This window comes from Cyprinodon tularosa, unplaced genomic scaffold (genome assembly GCF_016077235.1).
Source record: "Cyprinodon tularosa strain WSP-4 unplaced genomic scaffold, ASM1607723v1 ctg135, whole genome shotgun sequence".
NCBI classification, from domain to species: domain Eukaryota; kingdom Metazoa; phylum Chordata; class Actinopteri; order Cyprinodontiformes; family Cyprinodontidae; genus Cyprinodon; species Cyprinodon tularosa.
The window spans coordinates 522,456-544,904 of record NW_024038168.1 but is presented as its reverse complement, the minus strand read 5'-3'; the positions used below and the strand labels follow the sequence as shown (position 1 = coordinate 544,904).

General features: G+C 38.2%; 1 protein-coding gene across 1 annotated transcript; it reads left to right on the top strand.

Annotated features, from left to right (window-relative positions):
• Positions 1–1,228: 1,228 nt before the first annotated feature.
• ell2 (elongation factor for RNA polymerase II 2) lies at positions 1,229–22,235 on the top strand. The gene is made up of 12 exons (XM_038277847.1): positions 1,229–1,440; positions 8,134–8,181; positions 8,723–8,844; positions 8,958–9,121; positions 10,657–10,916; positions 11,297–11,421; positions 12,232–12,304; positions 12,391–13,045; positions 17,177–17,240; positions 19,105–19,276; positions 19,600–19,644; positions 21,035–22,235. The coding sequence occupies exons 1-12, from the start codon at positions 1,267–1,269 to the stop codon at positions 21,149–21,151; spliced, it is 2,019 nt and encodes a 672-aa protein (XP_038133775.1). The 5' UTR covers positions 1,229–1,266; the 3' UTR covers positions 21,152–22,235.
• Positions 22,236–22,449: the final 214 nt, after the last annotated feature.

Here is a 22,449-nt window from a genome sequence, read left to right as displayed (position 1 = left end):
CCCGCAGTGGGACTGTGTGTATAGGGCCTAACGAAAAAGGGGAACTAGAAGTTTGAAGTGTTCCAAAAAGTACGGAAAAGGATTAGGGCCACTGAAAAAACAAAAACGTTAACTGATTTTTAAATTTTATTTCAGTATAATATGAGAAAAACTGACTTTAATCTCAGAATTTTGGATCTTAATGTTGATGGGCACCATGAAGGAAGAGATGTGGGAGCACTCAGCTTCACTGACAAAAGTGTGAGTTGTTTGGGAGGGCCAGTAACACATTGGTGAAAAATGACAAAATTAGGCAAATTTTACGTGCCAGAGGGGTCCCTGGTGATGCTTTTTCATTAACGGAGGAGAAGGTCACCAAAATAAGAAAGCTAGTTTAGTCTCTACAACAGACATGACTACAGCTTGATGCTAACATGTTTGATAGCTGTCAGAATTCTGAGAATAAAGTCAGAATTCTGAGAAAAAGGTTTGAATTCTGAGAATAAAGTCAGAATTCTGAGAAAAAAGTTTGAATTCTGAGATTAAAGTCAGAATTCTGAGACTTTTTCCTATATTAAACTGAAATATTTAAAAAATGTGTTAACTTTTTTATTTTTTCAGTGGCCCTAATCCTCTTTCTTATTCTGAGAAAAAAAAGTCTGAATTCTGAGATTAAAGTCAGAATTCTGAGTTTAAAATGAGAATTTTGAGAAAAAAAGTCAGAATTCTGAGAAAAAAGTCAGAATTCTGAGACTTTTTTCCCATATTAAACGGAAATATTTAAAAAATCAGTTAACTTTTTTATTTTTTCAGTGGCCCTAATCCTCTTCCTTATTCTGAGAAAAAAAGTCACAATTCTGAGTTTAAAATCAGAATTCTGAGAAAAAAAAAGTCAGAATTCTGAGAAAAAAGTCAGAATTTTGAGAAAAAAAGTCAGAATTTTGAGAAAAAAAGGCAGAATTCTGAGACTTTTTTCCCATATTAAACTGAAATATTTAAAAAATCAGTTAACTTTTTTATTTTTTCAGTGGCCCTAATCCTCTTCCTTAAATAATGGCTAAAACAAAACAAATACCAAATCCTCCACCCCAAATAAGCCCATGTGTACTAAAACATTTAATAAATACACTTCCCTCTTTATTCTCACTACAACATGAAACTTTTAAGTCTGGGTCAGTTTAGAAAGAGAGAAAAATGCAGCCCAATCCAAATTCAGCCCTTTGGACAGCAATGTAATCCCTCCCAGGAGCAGAGTGAGCACAGGGAGGGAGCCAAGCGGGCTGCTAAATGCTCCGGCTTCAGAGGGACGATGGTGGAGGGCTGGTAAAGATGGCGGCTCTCTCCGAGGATGGGAGGTACGGATTGAATTGTGGCCAACAGGGCGTCGAGAGAGTCTCCGTACTGCACGTCAAGTTGACCGAAACGGCGCTGAGAGCCATAGAAAACTACCAAAGTAGTACGGTGAGTTAAATAAGACATTAATTTCTGTAAATATGGCAGCTGGTTGTCTCTGGCTGACACCGCTTCTCCCGACTGCCACGCACAGCTAAAGCTAGGAGGTTAGCTAAACTGTTGACAGGGCGACTTTCTGCTTCTTTTTTTCATTAAACTAGGTTTGTTTCGTTCGATTTATCAGCTGGTTTTAATAGACGAAGATCATATCTTACGATCTAGTCAGGTTTTCAGAGCTGACAATTATTTAAAACTCTATAAATGATCTTAGTTAAGTTATTGACACTCTTAATTAGCGTTAGCTAGAATCCCCCTTGACTAGTTAACCTAGCTCTTTTCCTCTCTACTCATTCGACCTAACTTAGTTACAAAATTAGGAAACGAAGAGTTTAGATATCGTAACTAAAGTTTACGAGTTTCTGGTTTGGTTAAATTACAAAATAAATAATTTAACCAACTTGGTATTTAATTCCTTTCAGTTGTGATTACAGGAGTACACAGTGCAGAAGTAATGTGTAATTGTGTATACACCAAAACCCCCCAATTATACTTTATTTAGATTTGCTGGCCTTTTAAGCATGTCCGTGGTTGGTCAGGTTACCATATGGTTTCAGCTAGCTGGAAAACCCAACACCGCTGCCTGGTTGGGATATGGAGATCCTCCTACACTAGGCTCATCCTTTTTATAGCTGTTTCACTTAATCAAACAAGTTTTTATAAATACATTTATATATATATATATATATATATATATATATATATATATATATATATATATATATATATGTGTGTGTGTGTGTTACTATTCTGTTTTATTTTAACATCCTCAGTCACACCTGGCAAAACTCTAAATGAGTGATGGCAGTCATTTTTTATTAGACAGAAATTACATAATTACTTAATCAGTCTTTTTATCTTGATAAATAAATGTATACCTTTTAATTGCAATCTGACTTCATCACATTTACAGTTTCACCACCAGAAATGTGAATAAGTTATTTACACTGCATCCTGGTTTAAAGCAACTGGATTATTCATATTTTAGTAATCTAAACATTATGGTGATGTAAGCTTGTAGAGATTACTAAAGGTAAACTAACCTGAAGAAACCCCTGCAGACTTGAATTGCAGTTTCCTGAAGCCAATTTCTAGATTATCAAAGTTTCTGTTCTATAAAGTTTACTTGCTGTGTATTTTAAATTTTTTTTAAAAAATACTTTACACTTTAGTATTAATGAAGTTGGATAAACTTCAAATAGTTTTAAGATCAAATTTTTTCAGAGGTTTGTCTTAAAAATGAACAAATCAGCATTGATCTGCTGGTTTCTGTTGCAGATTGTTTGATTGCCATCTGACAAATCAAAACAACAAATACATTACGCAGAAACAGTATGCGTCTTTAACGCAACTATATAAAACTCAATATCTTTATTTTTTTTTATTATTTACACAGTTTTCAACATTTAAACAACTGAAAAGTAAAACATTATTTTGTGATGGCCCACTGGTTGGGTCAGTGCGTTCAGTCTGCTGAAGTGAAGCCTGCCATCTCTTGCTGACTGGGCAGCCAAAAAACTGCCTGCTTTTTGTTTCTCTCACTCCCAGTAATGTGTGCTGTTGCTGAACCAGTCATCGAACTATGGAAGCTGGCTATCTTTGTCATTCTGTGGCGATGTGAAATGTGATCAGAACTCTGTGAGCCGGTGGGGGAGGGAGGCTGTGGCTTGGACTAGCTTAGCCTTCACTAACTCTGACACAATTCTGTCTTTTAAAAGTGTCTTATCAAAACTACAATCACTCCTTTAACTGTGTAAGTTTAAAATCATGTCTCATGTTTACAAGTAGAGGGAGGAAGTTATTGTTGTTGATGATTAGAAAGACACATTTTTTTTTCACTCACTTCAGCTAGTTTAATGCAATGTTTTGGGAGTCTAGCCAGTTTTTCTAGTGTGTGCTAAGGCCTTCTGAAGAAACAGTTTTGTGCTTTCCTGTTCTAACCTACTATCTTCTGTAGGCGTTGCAGATTTGTGGCTGTCAGCCTTATTTCAAGTAGACACTTACACTCATTCATACCTGTCATATTTTGCACCTCTGGCATAAACAATGCAGGTTTTATTTACTAAGTAGAAATCCAAGTAAAACCATCAAACACCACCTTTAACTTTAATCATCCTGCTTTTGTAGAACAAATGAAGGGATAAAGTCACCCTTATCTGCATAGTCAGTCTTTATGTTGCCATTCAGTCGTCAGGCAAATTTTAAACGTACTTAAAAAATATTACAAAATTGGCATGTTTACCAGGCCGTCAGCTTAATTTTGTCAGAAATTGACGTTAAACAGGAATTTAATGAACAGCAAGTTAAGTTTGCAAGCTAGCATGGAGCACACATCCTAGAAAAATCGGAGGTAGGTTTTCAGACTTGTAAAGTTGTAGCTATTTTGTCATGTTAACCAGTTTTGGTGGACGTTACAAACTATTTGGTCTCTTCTGGGGTCCACACCTTTCTGCTGCTTCCAGCCATGTTTTCATAGCCTGGCCAAACAGACTGAATTACACAGAGAATAATTCATATTGGTAAACCGCCGTAGACTGGCCTGCACAACCGCAGATTGGGAGGCGGGACTTTACAATGCATGCCACTTTGCTTATCTATAATGCAACAGCACATTTCTGCTAGCATAACAACAAACTTGCAACTGCAATTGATCAGTTTTCAATGAAAATCAAATGAGTACTAGAGAGTCCACCTTATATCCTCAGATTTTATTATTTTTTTTTCAGCAAAAGCCGCAGGAATCGATCACCGCTGATTCTTTCAGGACTTGATATGTTTCATGTACTACAAAATTACAACAAAAGAGCGTGTTGCTTGAGGTTTTTTCATGACATCCTTAATTATTTGTTTGGTTCTGACCTGATGAGGCTGCCCCTGTTAGTCTCTCTTTGAAATCGACCTCTACCAGCTCTTTACGCCGTGTATATTTTATATCAGTCTGGCTGGGTAGGCTAACCTTTTCATGCGTGAATCTAGACGCTGACAGTGGAAACAGCTAATTGGTCATGTGAGGTAAATGTTCGCTGAGTCGGAGCATATTCGGCAAATGTTTTCAGCTCTCTTTTTGGGCATTAACTTTTTTGTTGTTGTTGTTTTTTCTCTGTGGAAAAACCAAAAGAATTCAGCCGACCCTAAAAAATAAACAAAAAACTAAATTTTTGTCAAGATTTTTTTTTTTATTATTATGTTTTCTTTCATCAACCTTTCCTAAATAAAAAATGCACATACAGAAACAGTGATGGAAACGCAGTTTATTAAGATCTTGCTTCTTTCTATACTTTTATTTCTGCTTTGGAATAAATTGTTTATTTGTTTTTAAATTTCTTGGAGTATAGCTGGTTCTGCAGGAACTGGTTCCATGCTGTTAGACTGCTGCTTCATGAAAACATTCCTCCTGCATCACTTCACACTAAAAAAATGCTTCAGTTTCTGTATTACAGGAAATGGTACAGGATTTCTGGACCAAGTTCCTGTTAAGTTACTACAGCCAGTGTTGGGAAAGTTCTCTTTCTACGTGAACTAGTTCAAAGTTCAGTTCACACATTTTAAAATGAACTAGTTCAGTTCATAGTTCACAATTCCAAAAAACGAACTAGTTCACAGTTCTTTTTTTTTTTCATATATTGCTCAATTACACCATAGCCTACTGTAGAACCACAGACAGCAATTATTTTATCAGTTATAACTCTGAAACTGTGCGTCAGATTTCATCTTCATATCCAGTTTTGAATCCTTATCCAACCAGGGTTTACATTAGCATTGAGGGGACAGCATTTCCCCATTGTTGCTTTAATGCTTTGTTGCTGTCCATTCACTTCACACTAGTAGCAGCTGCAGCTTTCACCCCTACAGTATATTCTCAAAAACATCAGGAAAAATGTGCTACTTGAATGGTCTTTTTATGAGTAATTATTAAAAGAAAAATAGGAAAGTAGTCTTTAAGGTGCAAATGTTTTTTTTTTTTTTTTTTTTTTATAATTTTTTCCATTTGAAATTCCATTTCAATACATACTAAAAAGGAATCCTGGAAAATTATACCAGGCAGGTTTAACAAACAAGTTACATGGATAGTAAAACCCTCAAGAACAGGGGTCTTCTATGTTTTCCAGACCAAGGACCCCCAAACTGATGGCGAGATGGAGCGGGGACCCCCTATTTATATATATTGTATGAAATTGTGTCCTATAGTCACTCTATTACAGATGGAGTAATGTAAAGAAATTAATTTCTCCTTGGGATTATTAAAGTTTTTCTGATTCTGATTCCTGGTTGTTGTGAAGGAAACGGTGCCCAGCTTGAAAGAGCTCCTGTGTGTCTCTGAATGTGAGCATTGATGACTGAAAGACATCTTTTGTCTCCATTTATCTGTTTACTACAGTGTGTTGATTTCATGTTAATGAGTATTTAAAGACATTTCAATTAGTGGGGGAAAAAATGCGGGGGGGGGAATATAAAAATATCAACTAACCATGCAGACCCTCATGCAGTACCTCCGTAGACCCCCTAGGGGTCGCGGATCCCCTGTTGAAGACCTCCGCTCAAGAAGATTTTACTAACACAAACTGAGGGACCAGGCTGAGGTAGGAATTTAAGGTTACTGAAGTGCGGATTTTTTTACTGAAAGCCGGCGGGCAAACTTGTTGCCATCATCCTCACCGACCACCTGGTCATAAACCTGTTTTAAGTCGCCTCCATGCTGCTGTGGCTTCCACGCTGCATTTTGTTTTGATGACGCACGCGGCTGTAGGCTACGACGCTGGTAGCTGGTGTTGCCAGATTGGGTGTTTTTCCCGCTACAAATTAAGGCCTGTTTACGGTGTGATTTAGCCGGAGTTTCGCCTGGAGGACTCTATAGAAATCTGGCAACCTATTGAACGGAGTTGAACTGAGAGAGCGTGCCGTTCACAGACACCAAAATGACCGAGTTCACAAAAACGTTCATCAGGCAATAATGCAGTACGTTCAGTTCACGTTCGCCCAAAATATGAACGAGTTCATGAACTTTCGTTCAATGAACGCGTTCAGGCACAACACTGACTACAGCCAGTTAATAACTTAACTCCAGCTGGTTGTTGTTATCTTCATTTAGGGTGTTTACACCAGAACTCCATGTTTTTCTGTCATATTTAAGTTTCTTCAAATAGTCTCCTTAGGTTTCTGACAGCACTTCAAACCCTGGCCTTAACTGTTCATGGTTCTATGGGGCTGGAAAACCATATGCAAGTACAGGAAGTAGATGTATTCTGAGCTAACAGAAAACTGTTAATTTACCCTCTCATTGGTTTTTTTCTGTGTGCTATTTAAAGGCAAACTATCCAACAAAAATACTAAATGATTTCAAAAAGACTTCTTGAAAGTTGTCTAGAACTATGTGCTATAAAGAAAAGATGTGCAGGCTTTATTTCCTTTTAGTAATTTTGCTATATTAAAATGCTAGCTTAGCTATGTCGAGATGATTATCCTATCTCATACTTACAGCACACACCTGTCTTCACATGTTTGATTACATTTAAGCCATCAACAAGAGTTTAGCTGGAGGAGATGATATGAGATGATGAATCTTTGAATCGTTTTAAGGGTCTAGAGCAGGGGTCTTCAATGTTTTCAAAGCCAAGGACCCCCAAACTGATTGCGAGATGGAGCGGGACCCCCTAAATATATTTATTGTATGAAATTGTGTTATATCAAACTGGTCTTACAGTCGCTCTATTACAGATGGAGTCATGTAACGAAAGTTATTTCTCCCTGGGATTATTAAAGTATTTCTGATTCTGATTCCTGGTTGATGGGACAGGTGTTGTGAATGAAATGGTGCCTTGGTTTGAAAGAGCTCCTGTGTGTTGCTGAATGTGCGCATTGATGACTGAAAGACATCTTCTGCCTCCATTTATCTGTTTACTACAGTGTATTGAATTCATGTTAATGTGTATTTAAAGACATTTTAATTACTGCAAAAAATTGCAGGAGGGAATATAATAAAAAAGTAATCAACCAAAACTTTCGCGACCCCCATGCAGTACCTCTGCGGACCCCCTAGGGGTCACGGACCCCCTGTTGAAGACCTTTGGTCTAGAGGTTTGCTTTGCCTTGGCTTCTGTCAGGCTAGCCTTTAACTTTAGATGGAAGGACTAATATGGATTTATACTAATTTGACACTATAAAGTTATGTGCTCTTGATAAAGTATTATATATTCGGAATATTTCCTTCAAGCACTTTTAAATTTTGATAAATTGTTTAGATCTATTTTCTAATTGGAGGTGCACTCAGTCCTTTTATTGAGAATTTTCAGATTTCATTATGGTCTGACCTTTATTTTTTTGCTATTTGAAAATGCCAAAAATGCACAGCACTCACTCCTTGAAGAAGTAGTGAATCCAGTAGAAAATGTTTTTGCTTGGTTTCTTTGAAAACCAAAGTTGATTTTTGATACCATGAATAAAAAGGTTTTTCTGTGTTAGACCTGCTGATCACCAATCGGAAGCAACCCAAAGAGAATTGGCCTGATATTGATCACAGGCTGGATTCTTGCATGTATTTGACCGATGCAATTGAATTTGGTTTGGTTTGATGTTGCCTTTATTCTTTCTTCCCTCCATTTCAGTAAGTATGAACAGAGTTAACTTTATTCTTCCCTTCCTTTTCAGAATATACCATCGTTACGGCCAACGGTACAATTCAAGGGACTCCAAGGGGTAATTCCTCCCTTCTGTTTCTCTTCATTTTTTTAAATTCTATATCTGTTTATTATTTTTATCATTGTGAGGCTTAAGTAAGTGACACTTGACTATTTAAGATTAGTCATGCCTTTGTAAAAGCGCATCACTTTTCCTCAATGTGTTTTAAAGATGTTATCCAAGACTGTCTTGTGTTTGGAGACCAGTGTGCATTGGTATGGTGAATTATAAAACAAGGAGGGACACAAGGTCTAGGTTTTGTTAACAGAGAACTACTTAAATATGAATGGCTTGAAAACCATAGACTTATCCCACTCTTAAATAATGGAGCTCACATACTCCTCCATAGTTTCTGTGATTGCAGTGAAAATCTCTCTTCTTTACAACCTATTACATTGACTTCTAAATATGAAGTCATGATTATTTTTACTAATGAAACAAAATTTATTCCCATTTCATGTAGATTTTTTTTTCCCCATTTTGTGTATAAACCTAATAACTCGTGGCTTTTAGATTGATTAAAGAAATGCTAAATAGTCTTGTGCTAATTATTTTACAGCACATTAAAATTCCCAAGACCGACTCCTCTGACACGTTCCACAATTTTGATTTCTATCTGTCTAATGTGGGAAAGGACAACCCTCAGGGAAGCTTTGAGTGCATCCACCAGTATGTGTCCAGGTAATGGTAATCACTGTTCAGCTGAATCAACTGCTGCTGTCTTACTACACCTTGCTGGAAGGTAATCCCTCCCTGCCTTGCATTTCTCTCCAACGCTGCATCTCTGTCTCCAGCTCAGGGGCCTCACACCTGGCATTGTTGGCGACCGTTCAGGACAAGGTCACAGTGTGCGCCACCAGTGACTCTTACCAGGTGACACGGGAACGTATGACCCAGGCCGCGGAGGACACACGTGAACGGGGGACCAAAGTCATTAAGCCCGGGGGGCAGTATCGAGGTAAGACCCTCTGCCAACTCTTACTTTTTTTTTGTTTTTTTTGAGTCTGTAAACAATTTTTCAGTTTATTTGTTTTGGAAAAGTTATATCTAGAATCTTTTTTTAATTGATTTATTTTTTTTTTTACATCTTTACAAATTGTGTTACTTCAATCCAGTAAATATTTCCACTTTTTACCTTTGTTAATAACTTGTTTCCAATGTAGTTATTCTCAAAGTTAAGAATTTTATCGGCAAACACATTTGAATGAATTAATTAGAAACTTTTTCTATATTGTAAACCTCTTCCAAAACATTTGGGGATGAGTTTATAGTTTGATTTTTAAAAAACAGAATTGAAGCATCTGGTCGGATTCATCCTGAAGGTCTTCTATAAGGTTAAAGTCAGGAGGCAAGTCAACTGATATAAAGCCTATAGATCAGAAAGCCAAATATCATAACACGGTCTAAGAGACTCGGTAGCAGGTAAAAAAAAGTCTGGAAAGGCTTCAAAGCTTTGTTCAAGGTTTGAATCTCCAGCAAACCACAGTTGGAACCATTATCCAGAAAAAAAAAAAAAAAAGGAGGGGCTCATCTGACTAAATAACTTGAGTTTTGTAAAGATTTGTTCAGAATGGCCCTGAATAACCCTAAACACATTTTAAACACTGCAGGCTTTACTTGGCTCAGTGAAAGATGGCTTTAATGGTTCATAATTAGGAGGACAATATACTAAAATAGAACAAAAAAATAAAAAAGACGTTAAAGTTAAAATAATCGTTCTTTTTGCGCCTAATATAGCAGATATAGATCCAGGGGTTACACAGGTGTTGGATAAAGAATTGCTTTGCTAATGTGAACTCTTGACACTTTTTTTTAAGGTGAATGATGTATTCTGTTTCAGAAATCTAGGGAACAATTTGCATAAACAAGTTTAGACAGAAACCGATTTAGACAGAAACTGGGAAACGAGAGGAGCTGCACTGAAAAGTGGTGGGTCTGAAACTCCCAGCAGCTGGCTTGGTGTTGTTGCTGATTATCACCACCTTAATGAATGACAGAGGGTTTTTATAAAGTATGATATATTCATAATGGAATTTATTATCAGTAATTATTTCGATTCTAAATGCTTAGCATGTATGACAAAAAATAATTTTAAACTTTTTAGATAATGAAAGGTTCATTTCAAATCTCATCTTCCCTGGGAAGAGGGTTTCCTTTCTCTTCAACCTCACTAACCTTAATCTCTTAAAAGAGCTTTAGAATTTCATAACAAGCATCAGGAAGCGTAGCAATGTGCTGTCTTGATTGTAAAACACAGCCCAGAAACACAGAGCAGCATTTTAGGTTGTAATGGTCTTTTGCTTTTGCCATTAATAAAATAACTTTAGTATAAGAAATGGCAACTAGTTAAACACCACGTTGTCCATCTAGATTTTTGTAAATTTGTTTGGAATGGGCTTTTTTACATACATTTATAAGCCATTTTGTAGAATTAAATATGCAGATTAATCTTCCTGTTAAGGGTTTAATGCTTTCTTTACTGTCTGTGTTTAGGAAAGCAGGTTCACACTCGTAAGCCAGCGTTATCAGCCCTAGATGTAGTCCCAGAGCGCAAACGCTCCACCCCTATAAACCCAGCCAACACTATACGCAAGTGCCTTTCCAACAACCCTGTATCCCAGAAGCCCCTGCGGGACCGCATCATTCACCTGCTGGCGCTGAAGTCGTACAAGAAGCTGGAAGTGCTCGGCCGTTTACAGCGGGACGGAATTAACCAGAAGGACCGGAACTCACTGGGGACCACATTGCAACAAGTAATCACACTTTTTTTTTTTTTTTCTTTGTTTTTGCTATTAAAGTTGGATTCAACCAGTCACTTCCCTGGTACACAGAAAATCTAGTTCAACTTTTGGCTGATCAGAGCCCTTCTGATTCATAAGAGCACTTTGAGTCCAGCCAAATCCAAGAGATCCATTTTACTTCTGTTCATCATCTGCTAACATATTTGCCTTGGGCAGCTCAGTCCTCTGTAGAAAGTCTCCATTGACGAGAAACTAATCACTAAATTGTTGCTAATAATTTGCATGCACAGATGGCCTTTGCAGGAAATGTCAGGTTTCAGTACAAGTCAGAAAATTTCTCATGCTGCTGAAGTTTAGCTTTGAAACTATTACAATGTGTCTTTGTTCAACAGGTGGCAAACCTGAATCCCAAAGACAACACATACTCGTTGAAGGAGTTTATATACCGCGATGTTCAGCGAGACTGGCCCGGATATTCTGAGGATGAGAAGATCCAAGTTGACCGGATGCTAGCTCGGTATGGTATGGGCCGCCGAAGAGAAACGCAAGGCTTCAACTGAGGCCTCCGTCAGTAAAGCATGGATACTGCAGTCTGTGCATAGTGTGACTTAGTAGTCCTACATGGGCTTCTAAGGAACATCCAATGTAGTAAATACAGTGGGAATGAACTTCACTTTACATATGATCCCTGCAGTTTACTTGCTGTGATATTTAACATATTAAAATTATACACTGATTAGAGTCAGCTGATTTTCAGCAAGGTTGCCCTTGATCAGTGTCTGGATTCTGGGCCTGACTGCAGAACCTTGTCAGACCAAACTGTATGCATCCCTGTTTTTTTGTTTATTTTCTTTTTTTTAAATGTCATTTAAAAACAGAAACAATTTTCCTCAAAGTAACAAACTTTATGCTTGGTGTTATTCAAGTGAAAAACTTGATCTGTTAAAATATTTTTACCAGGTAATAAATATTTTGTTAGAAAATACCAGAGCAGCACAGGAGACTTACCTTTTCCGTGTTGTACTAAACTTATGCATTATTACATCATATTAGAAAAATGCGTGTCAGTGCAACCAGTCACTAGGAAGATCACTAGTCTACACTCTAAAAACATTATCACAGCTATTATACAATTTTTGTCCAGTTTCAAATAATTTGAGATTTTCTGGATTTTTTAAAATTTATTTCTATATCGAGTTAATTGTTAAATTAAAGCTGAAGGTTTAATCCTTTAAATGTGTTTGGTTTGTTATGTAAGTGTGTTTTTTCCTGATTGTGTTTTCTAAACTCTGCTTTTCACCGATAACTTTCTTTTTTTTCTTTTTAGTAAATTAGGTCTTCCTACTGAGAAAGTCTCCTCAAACAATTCACCTAAAGACGGTTTCCCTTCATCCCCACAGGTAATGAATAAAGACGCACACAGAGGGAGGGGAAAAAACCCAAAAAGGGAAACAAGTTTTGGTTTATTTTTGGTGTGCTTTTGCAGAAGCGCCAGCCTGACTTTGACTTCATCGATCCTTTGGCTCCCAAGAAAGCCCGCATCTCTCACCTCAGCAGTCGAGGGCCAGCAGCCTCTTCCTCTGACCGCCGTGAGGACGAGAGCAGCCCCACCTCCAAACACTCGTCCCTGCCCCCCAACGTAACCTCAGGGCCTCCCAGCCATCTCCCCGTTTCGTCCCACCCGCCAGCACCTTCACATCAGCATCTCAGCCCAGCCTCCAACTCCAACTCCCCCAGCACCCCAGAAGGCTGCGGCACTCAGGACCTGCCCATGGACCAGAGTTCCTCCTGCAGAGACCCCTCACCCAGCCCCCTTCCTCGCTCCTTGCAGGACCGCTGTAAGCACCCTGTCCCCAGAGCAGCCGCCTCTCCCAGCCCGCCCCCCCGCACCTCTCTCACAGTTACCTCCACTGTCATCACCAGCTCCCCTTTGCCTAGCAGTACAAGTAAGAAATTCAAGAAGAAATCCAAGAAGCACAAAGACAAAGATCGTGAGAGGAACAAAGGGAAACAACCAGAAAGAGCCTGTAGTAGTCCTCCTGTGGCGGAAGAACAGGCTGAGGAGAGTAGCACAGTGAAGAAGAGGAACGATGCTGACGAAGTCATCGAGGAAGCTGTGGAGAAACCTTACAAAGAACAAGGTACAACTCCAAATGAAGAAAGCCATTCCCTCCATATATGCAATGAAAAGTGAACTTGTTTATTAGGCCATAAGGGTGAGTTTAAGGATCTTTGACACGTGCTAGATTGGCCTGGAAATATTTTCAACATGGTACTTGTAAACTCCAGGAGGTAGCTTTATCATCCCTCTGCAGCTTTCACTATGCCTGTTCCCCCCCCCCAGGCTCCTCCTCAGTGGGTGGAGCACATCAAAACACTCCAAACAGCCAGAACCCCCACATGTACTAATAAACCTACCTTAGCTTAGAGTAAGGATCAACTGTTTAATTGGACTACTCTGCTTTCCTATGTTAAAGAGGAGAATTAATTCATGTTCTTTTGACAGCTGTGTGTTGTCATTGGTCAGTTTTCTGATCTTCAGCTTTTATAAACCTTTGGTCACTAAGCCATGTTAAAAGCATTTGCTGTAAAACGGGTAAATGCTTATTTAAAAAGGAACAAATATTACAGTATTTATCTGTCTAGTGTTTGCCACTTGATATTGTTAGCGGTCTCAGTGCATCCTGCTTAGATCATGTTGATCCTTATCTTATGTCAGATTTCTCAAAGGCTGCCAATGTCTAAATGCAGAATGTTCCATGACACAGACTGAAAGCTTAAAATGATAAAGGCAACCTTGCTGTAATATGCTCAGCCTTCTCTTATCCCGTCAGTCTTCCTCTTACAGTTTGAGTAAAAGTCTCTACATGTCATAGAAAGTAGGGTAGTAGTTTATCAAAGGAGTAACTGGGTTTCTTCCCATTGGTCGACGACATGGAAGAGTGTTCATTTCAGCGTCTGGCTTGAGAAAAGGCTTTTGAGTTTCTGGCTGTTTAATGAAGCAAAGATGAGCCTAGTTTTTTGGGCATCTCTTATTTCACTGGCAGAAAAAAACTCGGTCTAATTGATTTGAAACCTGCTTCTTGAGTGGGGAAGTTGTCCACCTGCCTGTGGTAGCTTTTAATACTCCCAACTGCTTCATCCTGCTGAAACCTGGCAGGTTTGCACCAGTGCAGAATGGGCATTTTTAGCCAATGCATTTTGCTTATCAGTCCACATAAGCACTTCTGTCTCTAAAGTTTTGTTTACACCCTGCTATTCTTCCTGTTAGCTTTAATTGCTGCAGTGAGACTATGCCACACATTAGCTGGTGTAGTTATTACAAGGTCTATTGAGGCTGCTATGGTTTCATCTTTATACTCAAACTCTTCCGTGTGAACACAGTGGGTGTAGCCTCAGTGTTTTAGCTAAACTAAAATGTTGACATGTCTTATTCTTATGTACATTTAATCTCAGTTGAATTGCTTTAACTCTTTTTAATTGCTGTTCAGTCCAAGTAGGTTTTAACAAAGTACCTAGTTCTTTAAACATGTTTCTTTGTAGAAACCAGTAAAGGTAAAATCTTCTAGTTTTGAAAGATGCAACACAGGGTTCCTGCAGATCCTTAAAAGGTCTTAAAGGTAATTGAATTCTTCCAATAAAACTAAGGCCTTAATTGGAATTAAAATGTCTTAAATCAGCCTTTCATATGTCTTAAAATTGTTACTAAATAGGATTTTATTTTTTAAGCCATATCAAACATTAAAATAACTGACATAATTCTTTTTTCATTTACCCAAAGGCGCACTGTAACCATTATTGGTCCCAATAGTGGAACCAATACAAACGATTTTGCAGCCGGACCTTTGTGTAATGTGCCACTAGCTTTTTATCTGGACAACATAGGGAAGTGTAAATTCATGAAAATTGGCTATCCAGAGAAGAGTTTTCTGCATGGCTAGAAAAAGTATCAGGGAGCGCATATGAGGCACTTTGTATTTTGTGCAATAAGTCATTTAAGCACGGCAAGATGGGAGTCAAGGCAGTGGAGACGCACATGAGGCATGAAACGCAAAGCGTCAAAATCAAGTTACTGAGAAGCGTCGGATATTTCTCAGTTCTGGTCCACCCTTGTCTCTGCAATACCTCCACAGCCATCTCCCTTATCTCCGATATCAACAACAGCGCTAGTAGCACCAAATCTTCAGATAATGTTTGGCGGTACGCCTACAATGAAAGCAGAGGTGTTGTGGACTTTGAGCAGGGAACAAAACAAGGCTTGTGTATTTAGTTCAGTAGATGTTAAAAATATATCTGTTATTTGTGTTTTTAGCTTTCTTCGTCTATTGAAAGTTTTTCAATAATTGAAACATTTCTACTGGGCCAGAAAGTAATGGTTTATGTTAAAGTAAACATTTGGGTAAATTTTTTGCAACAAGGTCTTTCCTGTGTTTGTTGAGAAGTTGGTCTTAACTTTTTATTTCAAGTGGCATAAAAAGTCTTGAATTTAACTTGCCTTATGCTATAGAAACCCTGCAAGACAGGTAGGCAGGTAGGCAGAAACTGACTTTCTTTTAAGGTGAAATGAAGACTTAAGCACATAGGCACGCACAGCTCATCCTAATCAGCATTTTCTATATTTTTTTGAGGGTTTATTCCCTAACTTTGTTTCTGTAGTTTAAAAAAATAACTGTTCTTATTTCTAAACAACAATTGGACTTCTAAATATGCCTTTGGTAAAGTGTCGTTGGGCATCTCTAAATACATGCAATATTGTTTTTTGTGTTGTACCTGTTAGGCGTTTTTTTTTTTCCATAGTGGAATAATGCACAGATATTTTGGACATAATTTGGAGATATTGTGCAGAAAAACCCTTTTTCCCATTTATTAAAATGTCTGTCAATGAAATTAAAATGGAGCTCTTCTGCCCTCTATGGGCTACTTTGGGGACAGAGAAGGCTTCTGTTTTTGTCTGCTATTACTATTATTGTCCTCTTTGTTTTTTTTGCTTTATTTTCCTCACTATTCAATAGCAAAAAAGAGTTCCTAATTAAAGAGGAAAAATAGAAACTGCTGATTTAGAAAGCCACGCAGGCTGCAGTCCAACAAAACCACCTTTTGGTGAAAAGATGAATACTGTGTAGTCAGAACATGCCGGGGCAGACCAGAGGGTGGCAGGCAGAGTGGAGCTGCATAGACTTTTGGCTTGTTTCTCTAATTATGGATGCATTCCTGAGGAAATATAAGCATTTTCCACTTCTTTGTTCAGAGAAAATAATCTCTCTGTCAGAGTGCCTTGATTCTCTGAGACTCGGCCCTTTAAACCAGCCTCCTCAGAGGCTCTTTTATTCCTAGACCGTCTCCAATGAGCAAATTACAGCCGGGGTAGTTTGGCTACTCTGCTGTGAACCCAAATAAGCATATTTGCATAAAATTTTCTGTATATGAAGAAAAACAGTCTATACACTATTAATATATTTTGTCTATTTATTAGAGATGTCCCGATCCAGGTTTTTGCACTTCCGATCCGATACCGATATTGTTTTTGGACTTCCGATCCGATACCGATACTGGCCGATACCAGCCTATCCGAGCATGTATTTAAGTTTAAGTTAAAGTATTTAGCCTTAGTTGTAAGACTCATGTTGAAAAGGGTTTTAGTACTCTTGATAACATCTAGCCAGCTAAATTAGGTGAGATTGAATAAAACACAATGCTTGGTAACAACAAACTTACCTGTTTATTAAGAGATAAAAACAAACTGGACAAAATTATGAAAAGCAATCTGAAATTGCACAGTGAACAGTAAAACCGTAAACAGTTAAAGGTGCAAGTATTACTGTAAGTTTTAATAAAAATGCAAAACAGGGAAACACTGGCGCAAAATATCCAAACAACCCATTTAATAAATGTATTTATATTTAATATTCAAACATTATTAACTGAAGAGAGGCTCCTTATTCGTGTTCAGTTTATCAAATAAAGGCACTCTGATGTCTAACTGCTCTTGTTTATGAAGAAAATACCTCTGGGCTCTTTGTCTAGATATTGTTAAAGTCTGTTTTAAGGTTTAGTTTCACAGATGCATGTAGAACATTATGAAGCAATAAGCTGCTGTTTTCCCTTGTCCGCCTCCAGAATGTGACCATCTATTATAGTTTGCAGTTGAGCCGTTTTTTTATGGTGATATCAGTGTCGACTACAGGTTTTACCATGCTTAACCTTACTAACTAGTTTCTGTCATGATTAGGAGGATTGTTTTCAAATAATTCTTTCCCTTTTTGTCTTTGCAGTTGAAGAGACATTGGTCCTGTCCTCTGAATCTTCTTCCAAAGTTGAGACGCCTGATTATGTAGTGTGAGTTTTTATTTATTTTGACCACTAAGAAAAAAAGCTTCCCTGATCAAAGTTTGTTTTTTTTTTTTTTTTAGAAAAAGCAGAAATGGCATAGAGCTATCCTTTTTTTTTTGTCTTCCATATTGCCTGTAATGACTTCTGGGTTTGTTTATCTGCTGCATGTCAACGACCCTGAGTTCACAGCCATTTTGTATGTTTTGCTTTCACCATTATAAAGGGAAGCCATTCTGGTCTAGGTGGTAATTCTCACTTCTGCCACTGAACACACTGAACAAGATTTTGCATCTGATCCGACAGAAAATCGTGTCATGAGAGGCCTTTGTGTTTAGAGCTCATTTGAAGTCCATTGGGATAAACACACCTGGCATATTTTCTACAAGGGGACTTAATAGCTCCGACTGACATAGACCCCAATTGTATTATAGTCAGACTACGCAACATTTCAGTGGCAATTTTATGGGTCTGATGAGGAGCGACTGAATTGTAAAGGGAAACATTTCTAGTTTCTGTACCAGAAATGGAAATAAATAAAAAAAAATTACACTGGAAAATAGTCGGGTTTGGAATCGTACAACATGGACAGGGCAGACTACTGCATAAACAATAAACAAGGCATTAAAAAAAAAAAAAAGAGAGAGCACTTAACCCATAGGATTTCACCCAGTACCTTTATAAACGGTCCTATAGTGTTTGTTGCTGTTCTCCTTTTCTTTAAATGTAGTTGATGCTATATTTGGTATTTATTAAAAGTCTATCTGTTCTGGGATGAGAGCATACTGCATAGGCAGGTCATGTAGCGGAGGTTTGCTTTTTAGCTATGCCTACTCCTTTTATCTATTTGGCTACGTTCACACTGCAGGCCTTGATGCTCAATTCCGATTTTTACAGACCTGATTTTTTTTTTTTTATGTTGCCGATCAAATTTCCAAATATATGCGTCTTGTATGTGTGTGAACTGCAGTCATACAACGCAAGTGTCCCGCATGCGCAGTAGAGGACGCAATGACATCACAGGCCAGCGTGCTCTTTTTTTTTTTTTTTTTTTTTTTTTTTCTGGAAGTAAATATGGATGGTAGTGCCAGCGCACATTTAGCAGACTTTTCCAATCATAAAAACACAATCTTTTCAATATGGTTAAATATAAATACTGCTCTCCGCATCATCATCATCTGCCATGGTTGTTTTTCTTGCCACTTCTGCATAGCAAGACACATAATGGTGACCTTTGTCAGGTATTAATGACGTTTAGGTCGGATTCATCCGACCTGGCCATTCAGACACAGGTCGCATTGAAAAGATCAGATTCGTACAGGATTCACGACCACATAGCCAAGTGGCCTGGGTTGGATTGTAAAAAAATCGGATCTGATCTGCCATGAAAAGATCAGATCCAGGTCACATATGGGCAAAAAAATCGGATTTGGGTCACTTCAGGCTGCAGTGTGAACGTAGCCTTTTGTCTTTTGTTTGTTTTGGTTTTTGTTTTGTATTTTTAATGATCTGATGCCTATGAATGTGGGGCATGTTTTCGTGGGCAACATGGACAGAAGTAAAAACAAAAACAAAAAAACAATTGGATTGCAGATTATAAAGTCGGATGCCACCGGTGTGTGCCAAACTTTACTCTGGGGCATGACAGAGAGCCCTCCTCCAAGAACAGATCCCACACACATCCAGGGTGAAATTCTGCCCAAAGGCAGATTACGACATGACAGGGCAGAGACCCAGCGAGTCAGAGGGAACTCAGGGTTGAAGGAGCTCACCAGCTGTAAAACCTCAAGAATCAATTTTTAAACTTAAGGACAGAAAAAAAAAATAGTTTGAAAAGGTGTGATGAAGGTAAACTTCTTCTTCTGATTCACAGGAAGTACACAGCCCTGGTGTCTCTTGACCAGAGGCAGAGCTACAAAGACGACTTCAACGCAGAATATGACGAGTATCGTCAGCTGCATGCCCGTGTGGAGGGCATCACCAGGCGCTTCACTCAGCTGGATGCTCAGTGTCGGAAGCTGGTACCTGGCACTAAGGAGCACCAGGTTATACAAACTCACTGCTTCATGCTTTTTACCAACAATAAGACACATTTTCCTATGAGCCTTGAATTTATAATTTAAAGATTTCCTACTCTAGCTGGTGTGACAGCTTTATCAGGATTAGTCTGTCAGTTCATACATGTTCAATAATATGGCAAAAATAATGATCACATTAATCAGCGTCTTTTTTTTTTATTAAACAGAATAAATCTACTTTTCTGTCAAGCTATATCTACCATCACATGCTGAATATGCTCAAAGTCATGAGACTTTGTTTAAACCTTTACGTTTGAAGTTCTTCTAACATGAACAATTTTTATTCACAGAAAATACAAATCGAGGTCTTGAAAGAGTACAAAAAAATGAAACAAGTAAGTAGCAAATAAGGTTTAGATAAATGTACCTTCACTGTGAAGACATTGTTGATGGTGCTTTTCATGGGCCTGAATTTGTTACATCCAGTGTAACTCTAATACCTTTCTAAAAACCAAGCCTCAATCAGTGATATGCAAACCAAGGGTGTCCAACTCTAGTCCTGGGGAGCTGCTTTCCTAAAGCTATTTAGATACATTCCTTTCTATGGCTTTTTACAGTAGAATAGTTCTCCAGGATTGGATTTAAGTGCCTATGCTGCAAGTTTAAGCAAACTTAAAATCCTCCTCTCCTAATGTTTGTCCTATTTCAGTGCCTTGCTTCACTGCTCACTTCCCTGAAGCCTTTTCACATGTCTTAAATCTAGATTAGAAACATTTGATATGATTAGATAACTGTAAGGGGTTAAAATATAAAAATTAATGCTATACAAAATATTTTACAAATAGAAATCTAAAAAAAATGTGTGTTTAGATATTGCTAAATTAAACGGCATCAACTAGTATCCTCTAAAACCCCTTCTTTGATGACTAGAGTTAATATGGTGGATAAAAAATTGAAGATCAAAACACATCACAGAGACCACAAAAGACAACAGAAAAGTCGGGGAGGAAGAAAAGCGCATCCAGATATGCATAGGGTATTACACAAGTTAAAAGCCACAAAGATGGCCGACCTCCTAAGCATTGGAAACATTCCTAAGAGGAGCAGCGAAGAGGGCCAGTTGGAGAATCAGCAAAGCTCACATGGGAGAAGGTTGACAGGAAAAATCTAGTTATTACGGAAGCATAACTAGGAAACCATTGTACAAATAAAATGTTGAGAACCCTGTGACTTAATTCAATGATGATCAAAGAATATTGATTTGTTAGGTCTGGACTTTGACTAGTCCTTTCTAAATAGAACAGGAATCTGACAAGATCTTTCATTATCCAGTCTGACAAAGCTTGAGACACACTGTAAAGAAGTCAGGGCAAAGTTCAAATGCATGTAGCATTCTGTGATTCCGATTATAAAAACGTGTAAATAAACATATATGGTTACGTTGGGTATTAATTTTGTATTTAAATTAAATACGTTGTGGTTTATAGTGTTTAATGAGACTGTAAGAGGAAAGGGGCAATGGTTTTCTATATATTTGCAAGGCTATACAAAAGAAAGTTGTCATGTTTTTTACTAATAGTAAATGAATCTACTAAGGAGATTTGGATTGAGCTATTAGGAGGTTTATAAGGATTCTATGATTAGTATTTTACTTTTCATAAAATGCTCCGTTTCAAACAGGAACTGAATATAATTTATTTTAGAAATCGCTTACATATCACTGCCTTAACTCGAGGTCTATAGGGGTGAAGGTTTGGTCTGACTTTACGGATTTGTTTCTTACAGCACAACCCCAACTACCATGAAGAGAAACAGCGCTGTGAATACCTGCACAACAAACTGGCCCATATCAAACGACTTATCGCTGATTTTGACCAGCGCAGAGCCCAGGCCTGGTGCTGAGAGCCTTGCTCGGATCATCTTCACTGATCAGTATTGTGAACAGAGTGTCAAACCAAGGGTGGGGGGTTGGGGTGACCAACCTGCCCTTATTTATTTAAAGCTTCTTTATGTCTTGCCCCTATATCCTTTCTTTTCCTACTACTATTATCCTTCATTCCCTCCCTCTTTTTTCTTTGATTCCACAGGCTAATTTATTGCCTGCAAAATGAAAACCATTTTCCCAATTGGCTTCTGTGGAATAGATGCCTCTTGATCAGGAGAAAAGAGCTGCCTGCTCGTGCATCAAAATGTGTGAAACAGTTCAGCTGTAACTGGTGAAGGACTCTCTTTAGACAGCATTTTTGAGCACCAGAGAGAAAATATTAACTTGTAGTTAAGTAAAAAAAAAAAGAGGGAGATCTATTTATTTTGAGACTCGTATTGAAAGCAAGAGTTAGCGGAGGAGATATTATTTCATTTTTCTTGAGCAATGCAAAAAAAGGAAGAAAAAAAAAACAATGTATACCACAAGCCTTATGTGTTTTGTGAAGCCATTTTTGCACGCGAGAGCCACGCTTCTCATTCAGCAGAGACTTCTCTGCTGCCTCATTTCCGCTCTATTCAAAGAAAACTGTACTGGAAAACCTGCTGCCGAAGCCAAGAGAAAAGGGAAGGAAATGAGCCAGTGGGGAGGAATCACATGAGCTGTGTGAGAAGCAGCAGAAAGTTTGCATGGGTGGTAAATAATTAGTTGTAAAGATAAAGAAAAAAAAAAAAAAAAGAGGTGGAAACCAAAGGATTTTTGATCTTTTAACACCTCTGGTTGGGAAGGGAGAGGGCAGTATTCTTTGCACCAAATAAAGTTCACAATGCCTTACGGCGTTTACATTTGGAAACGTGGAGTCGGGTCCACAGGCTATGCAAGGAACTACAACTGTCTGAGAATGATTGTGTGTCTGTGTGAGAGAGAGTGAATGTATGGTGGTGGGTCCTGGGGGAATATGGTAATGGTGCGCATAGGGTTGTGAATGATGTGGAGGAAAAGTTAGAAACATGGAGAAAAAAAAAAGCAAAAAAAAAAAAAAGCTGCTATAGTCTTTTTTCCCAGCCGGTGCACTCAGGATCATCCCGGCTGGAGAGACATTACCTGATCCTCGGAGGAGAGATGCAAAACATCCCTTTTCTTATTGTTGTTTCTTTCCCTGAAGTGAGTCAACCTCAGAAAGGATTGCCCCCACCTGTTATTAATCCAGCGGCAAACAGTTTCAGTTTTTGAAGGAAGTCACTTCATCCTACAAGGAACCCATCTGTTCTTGGGA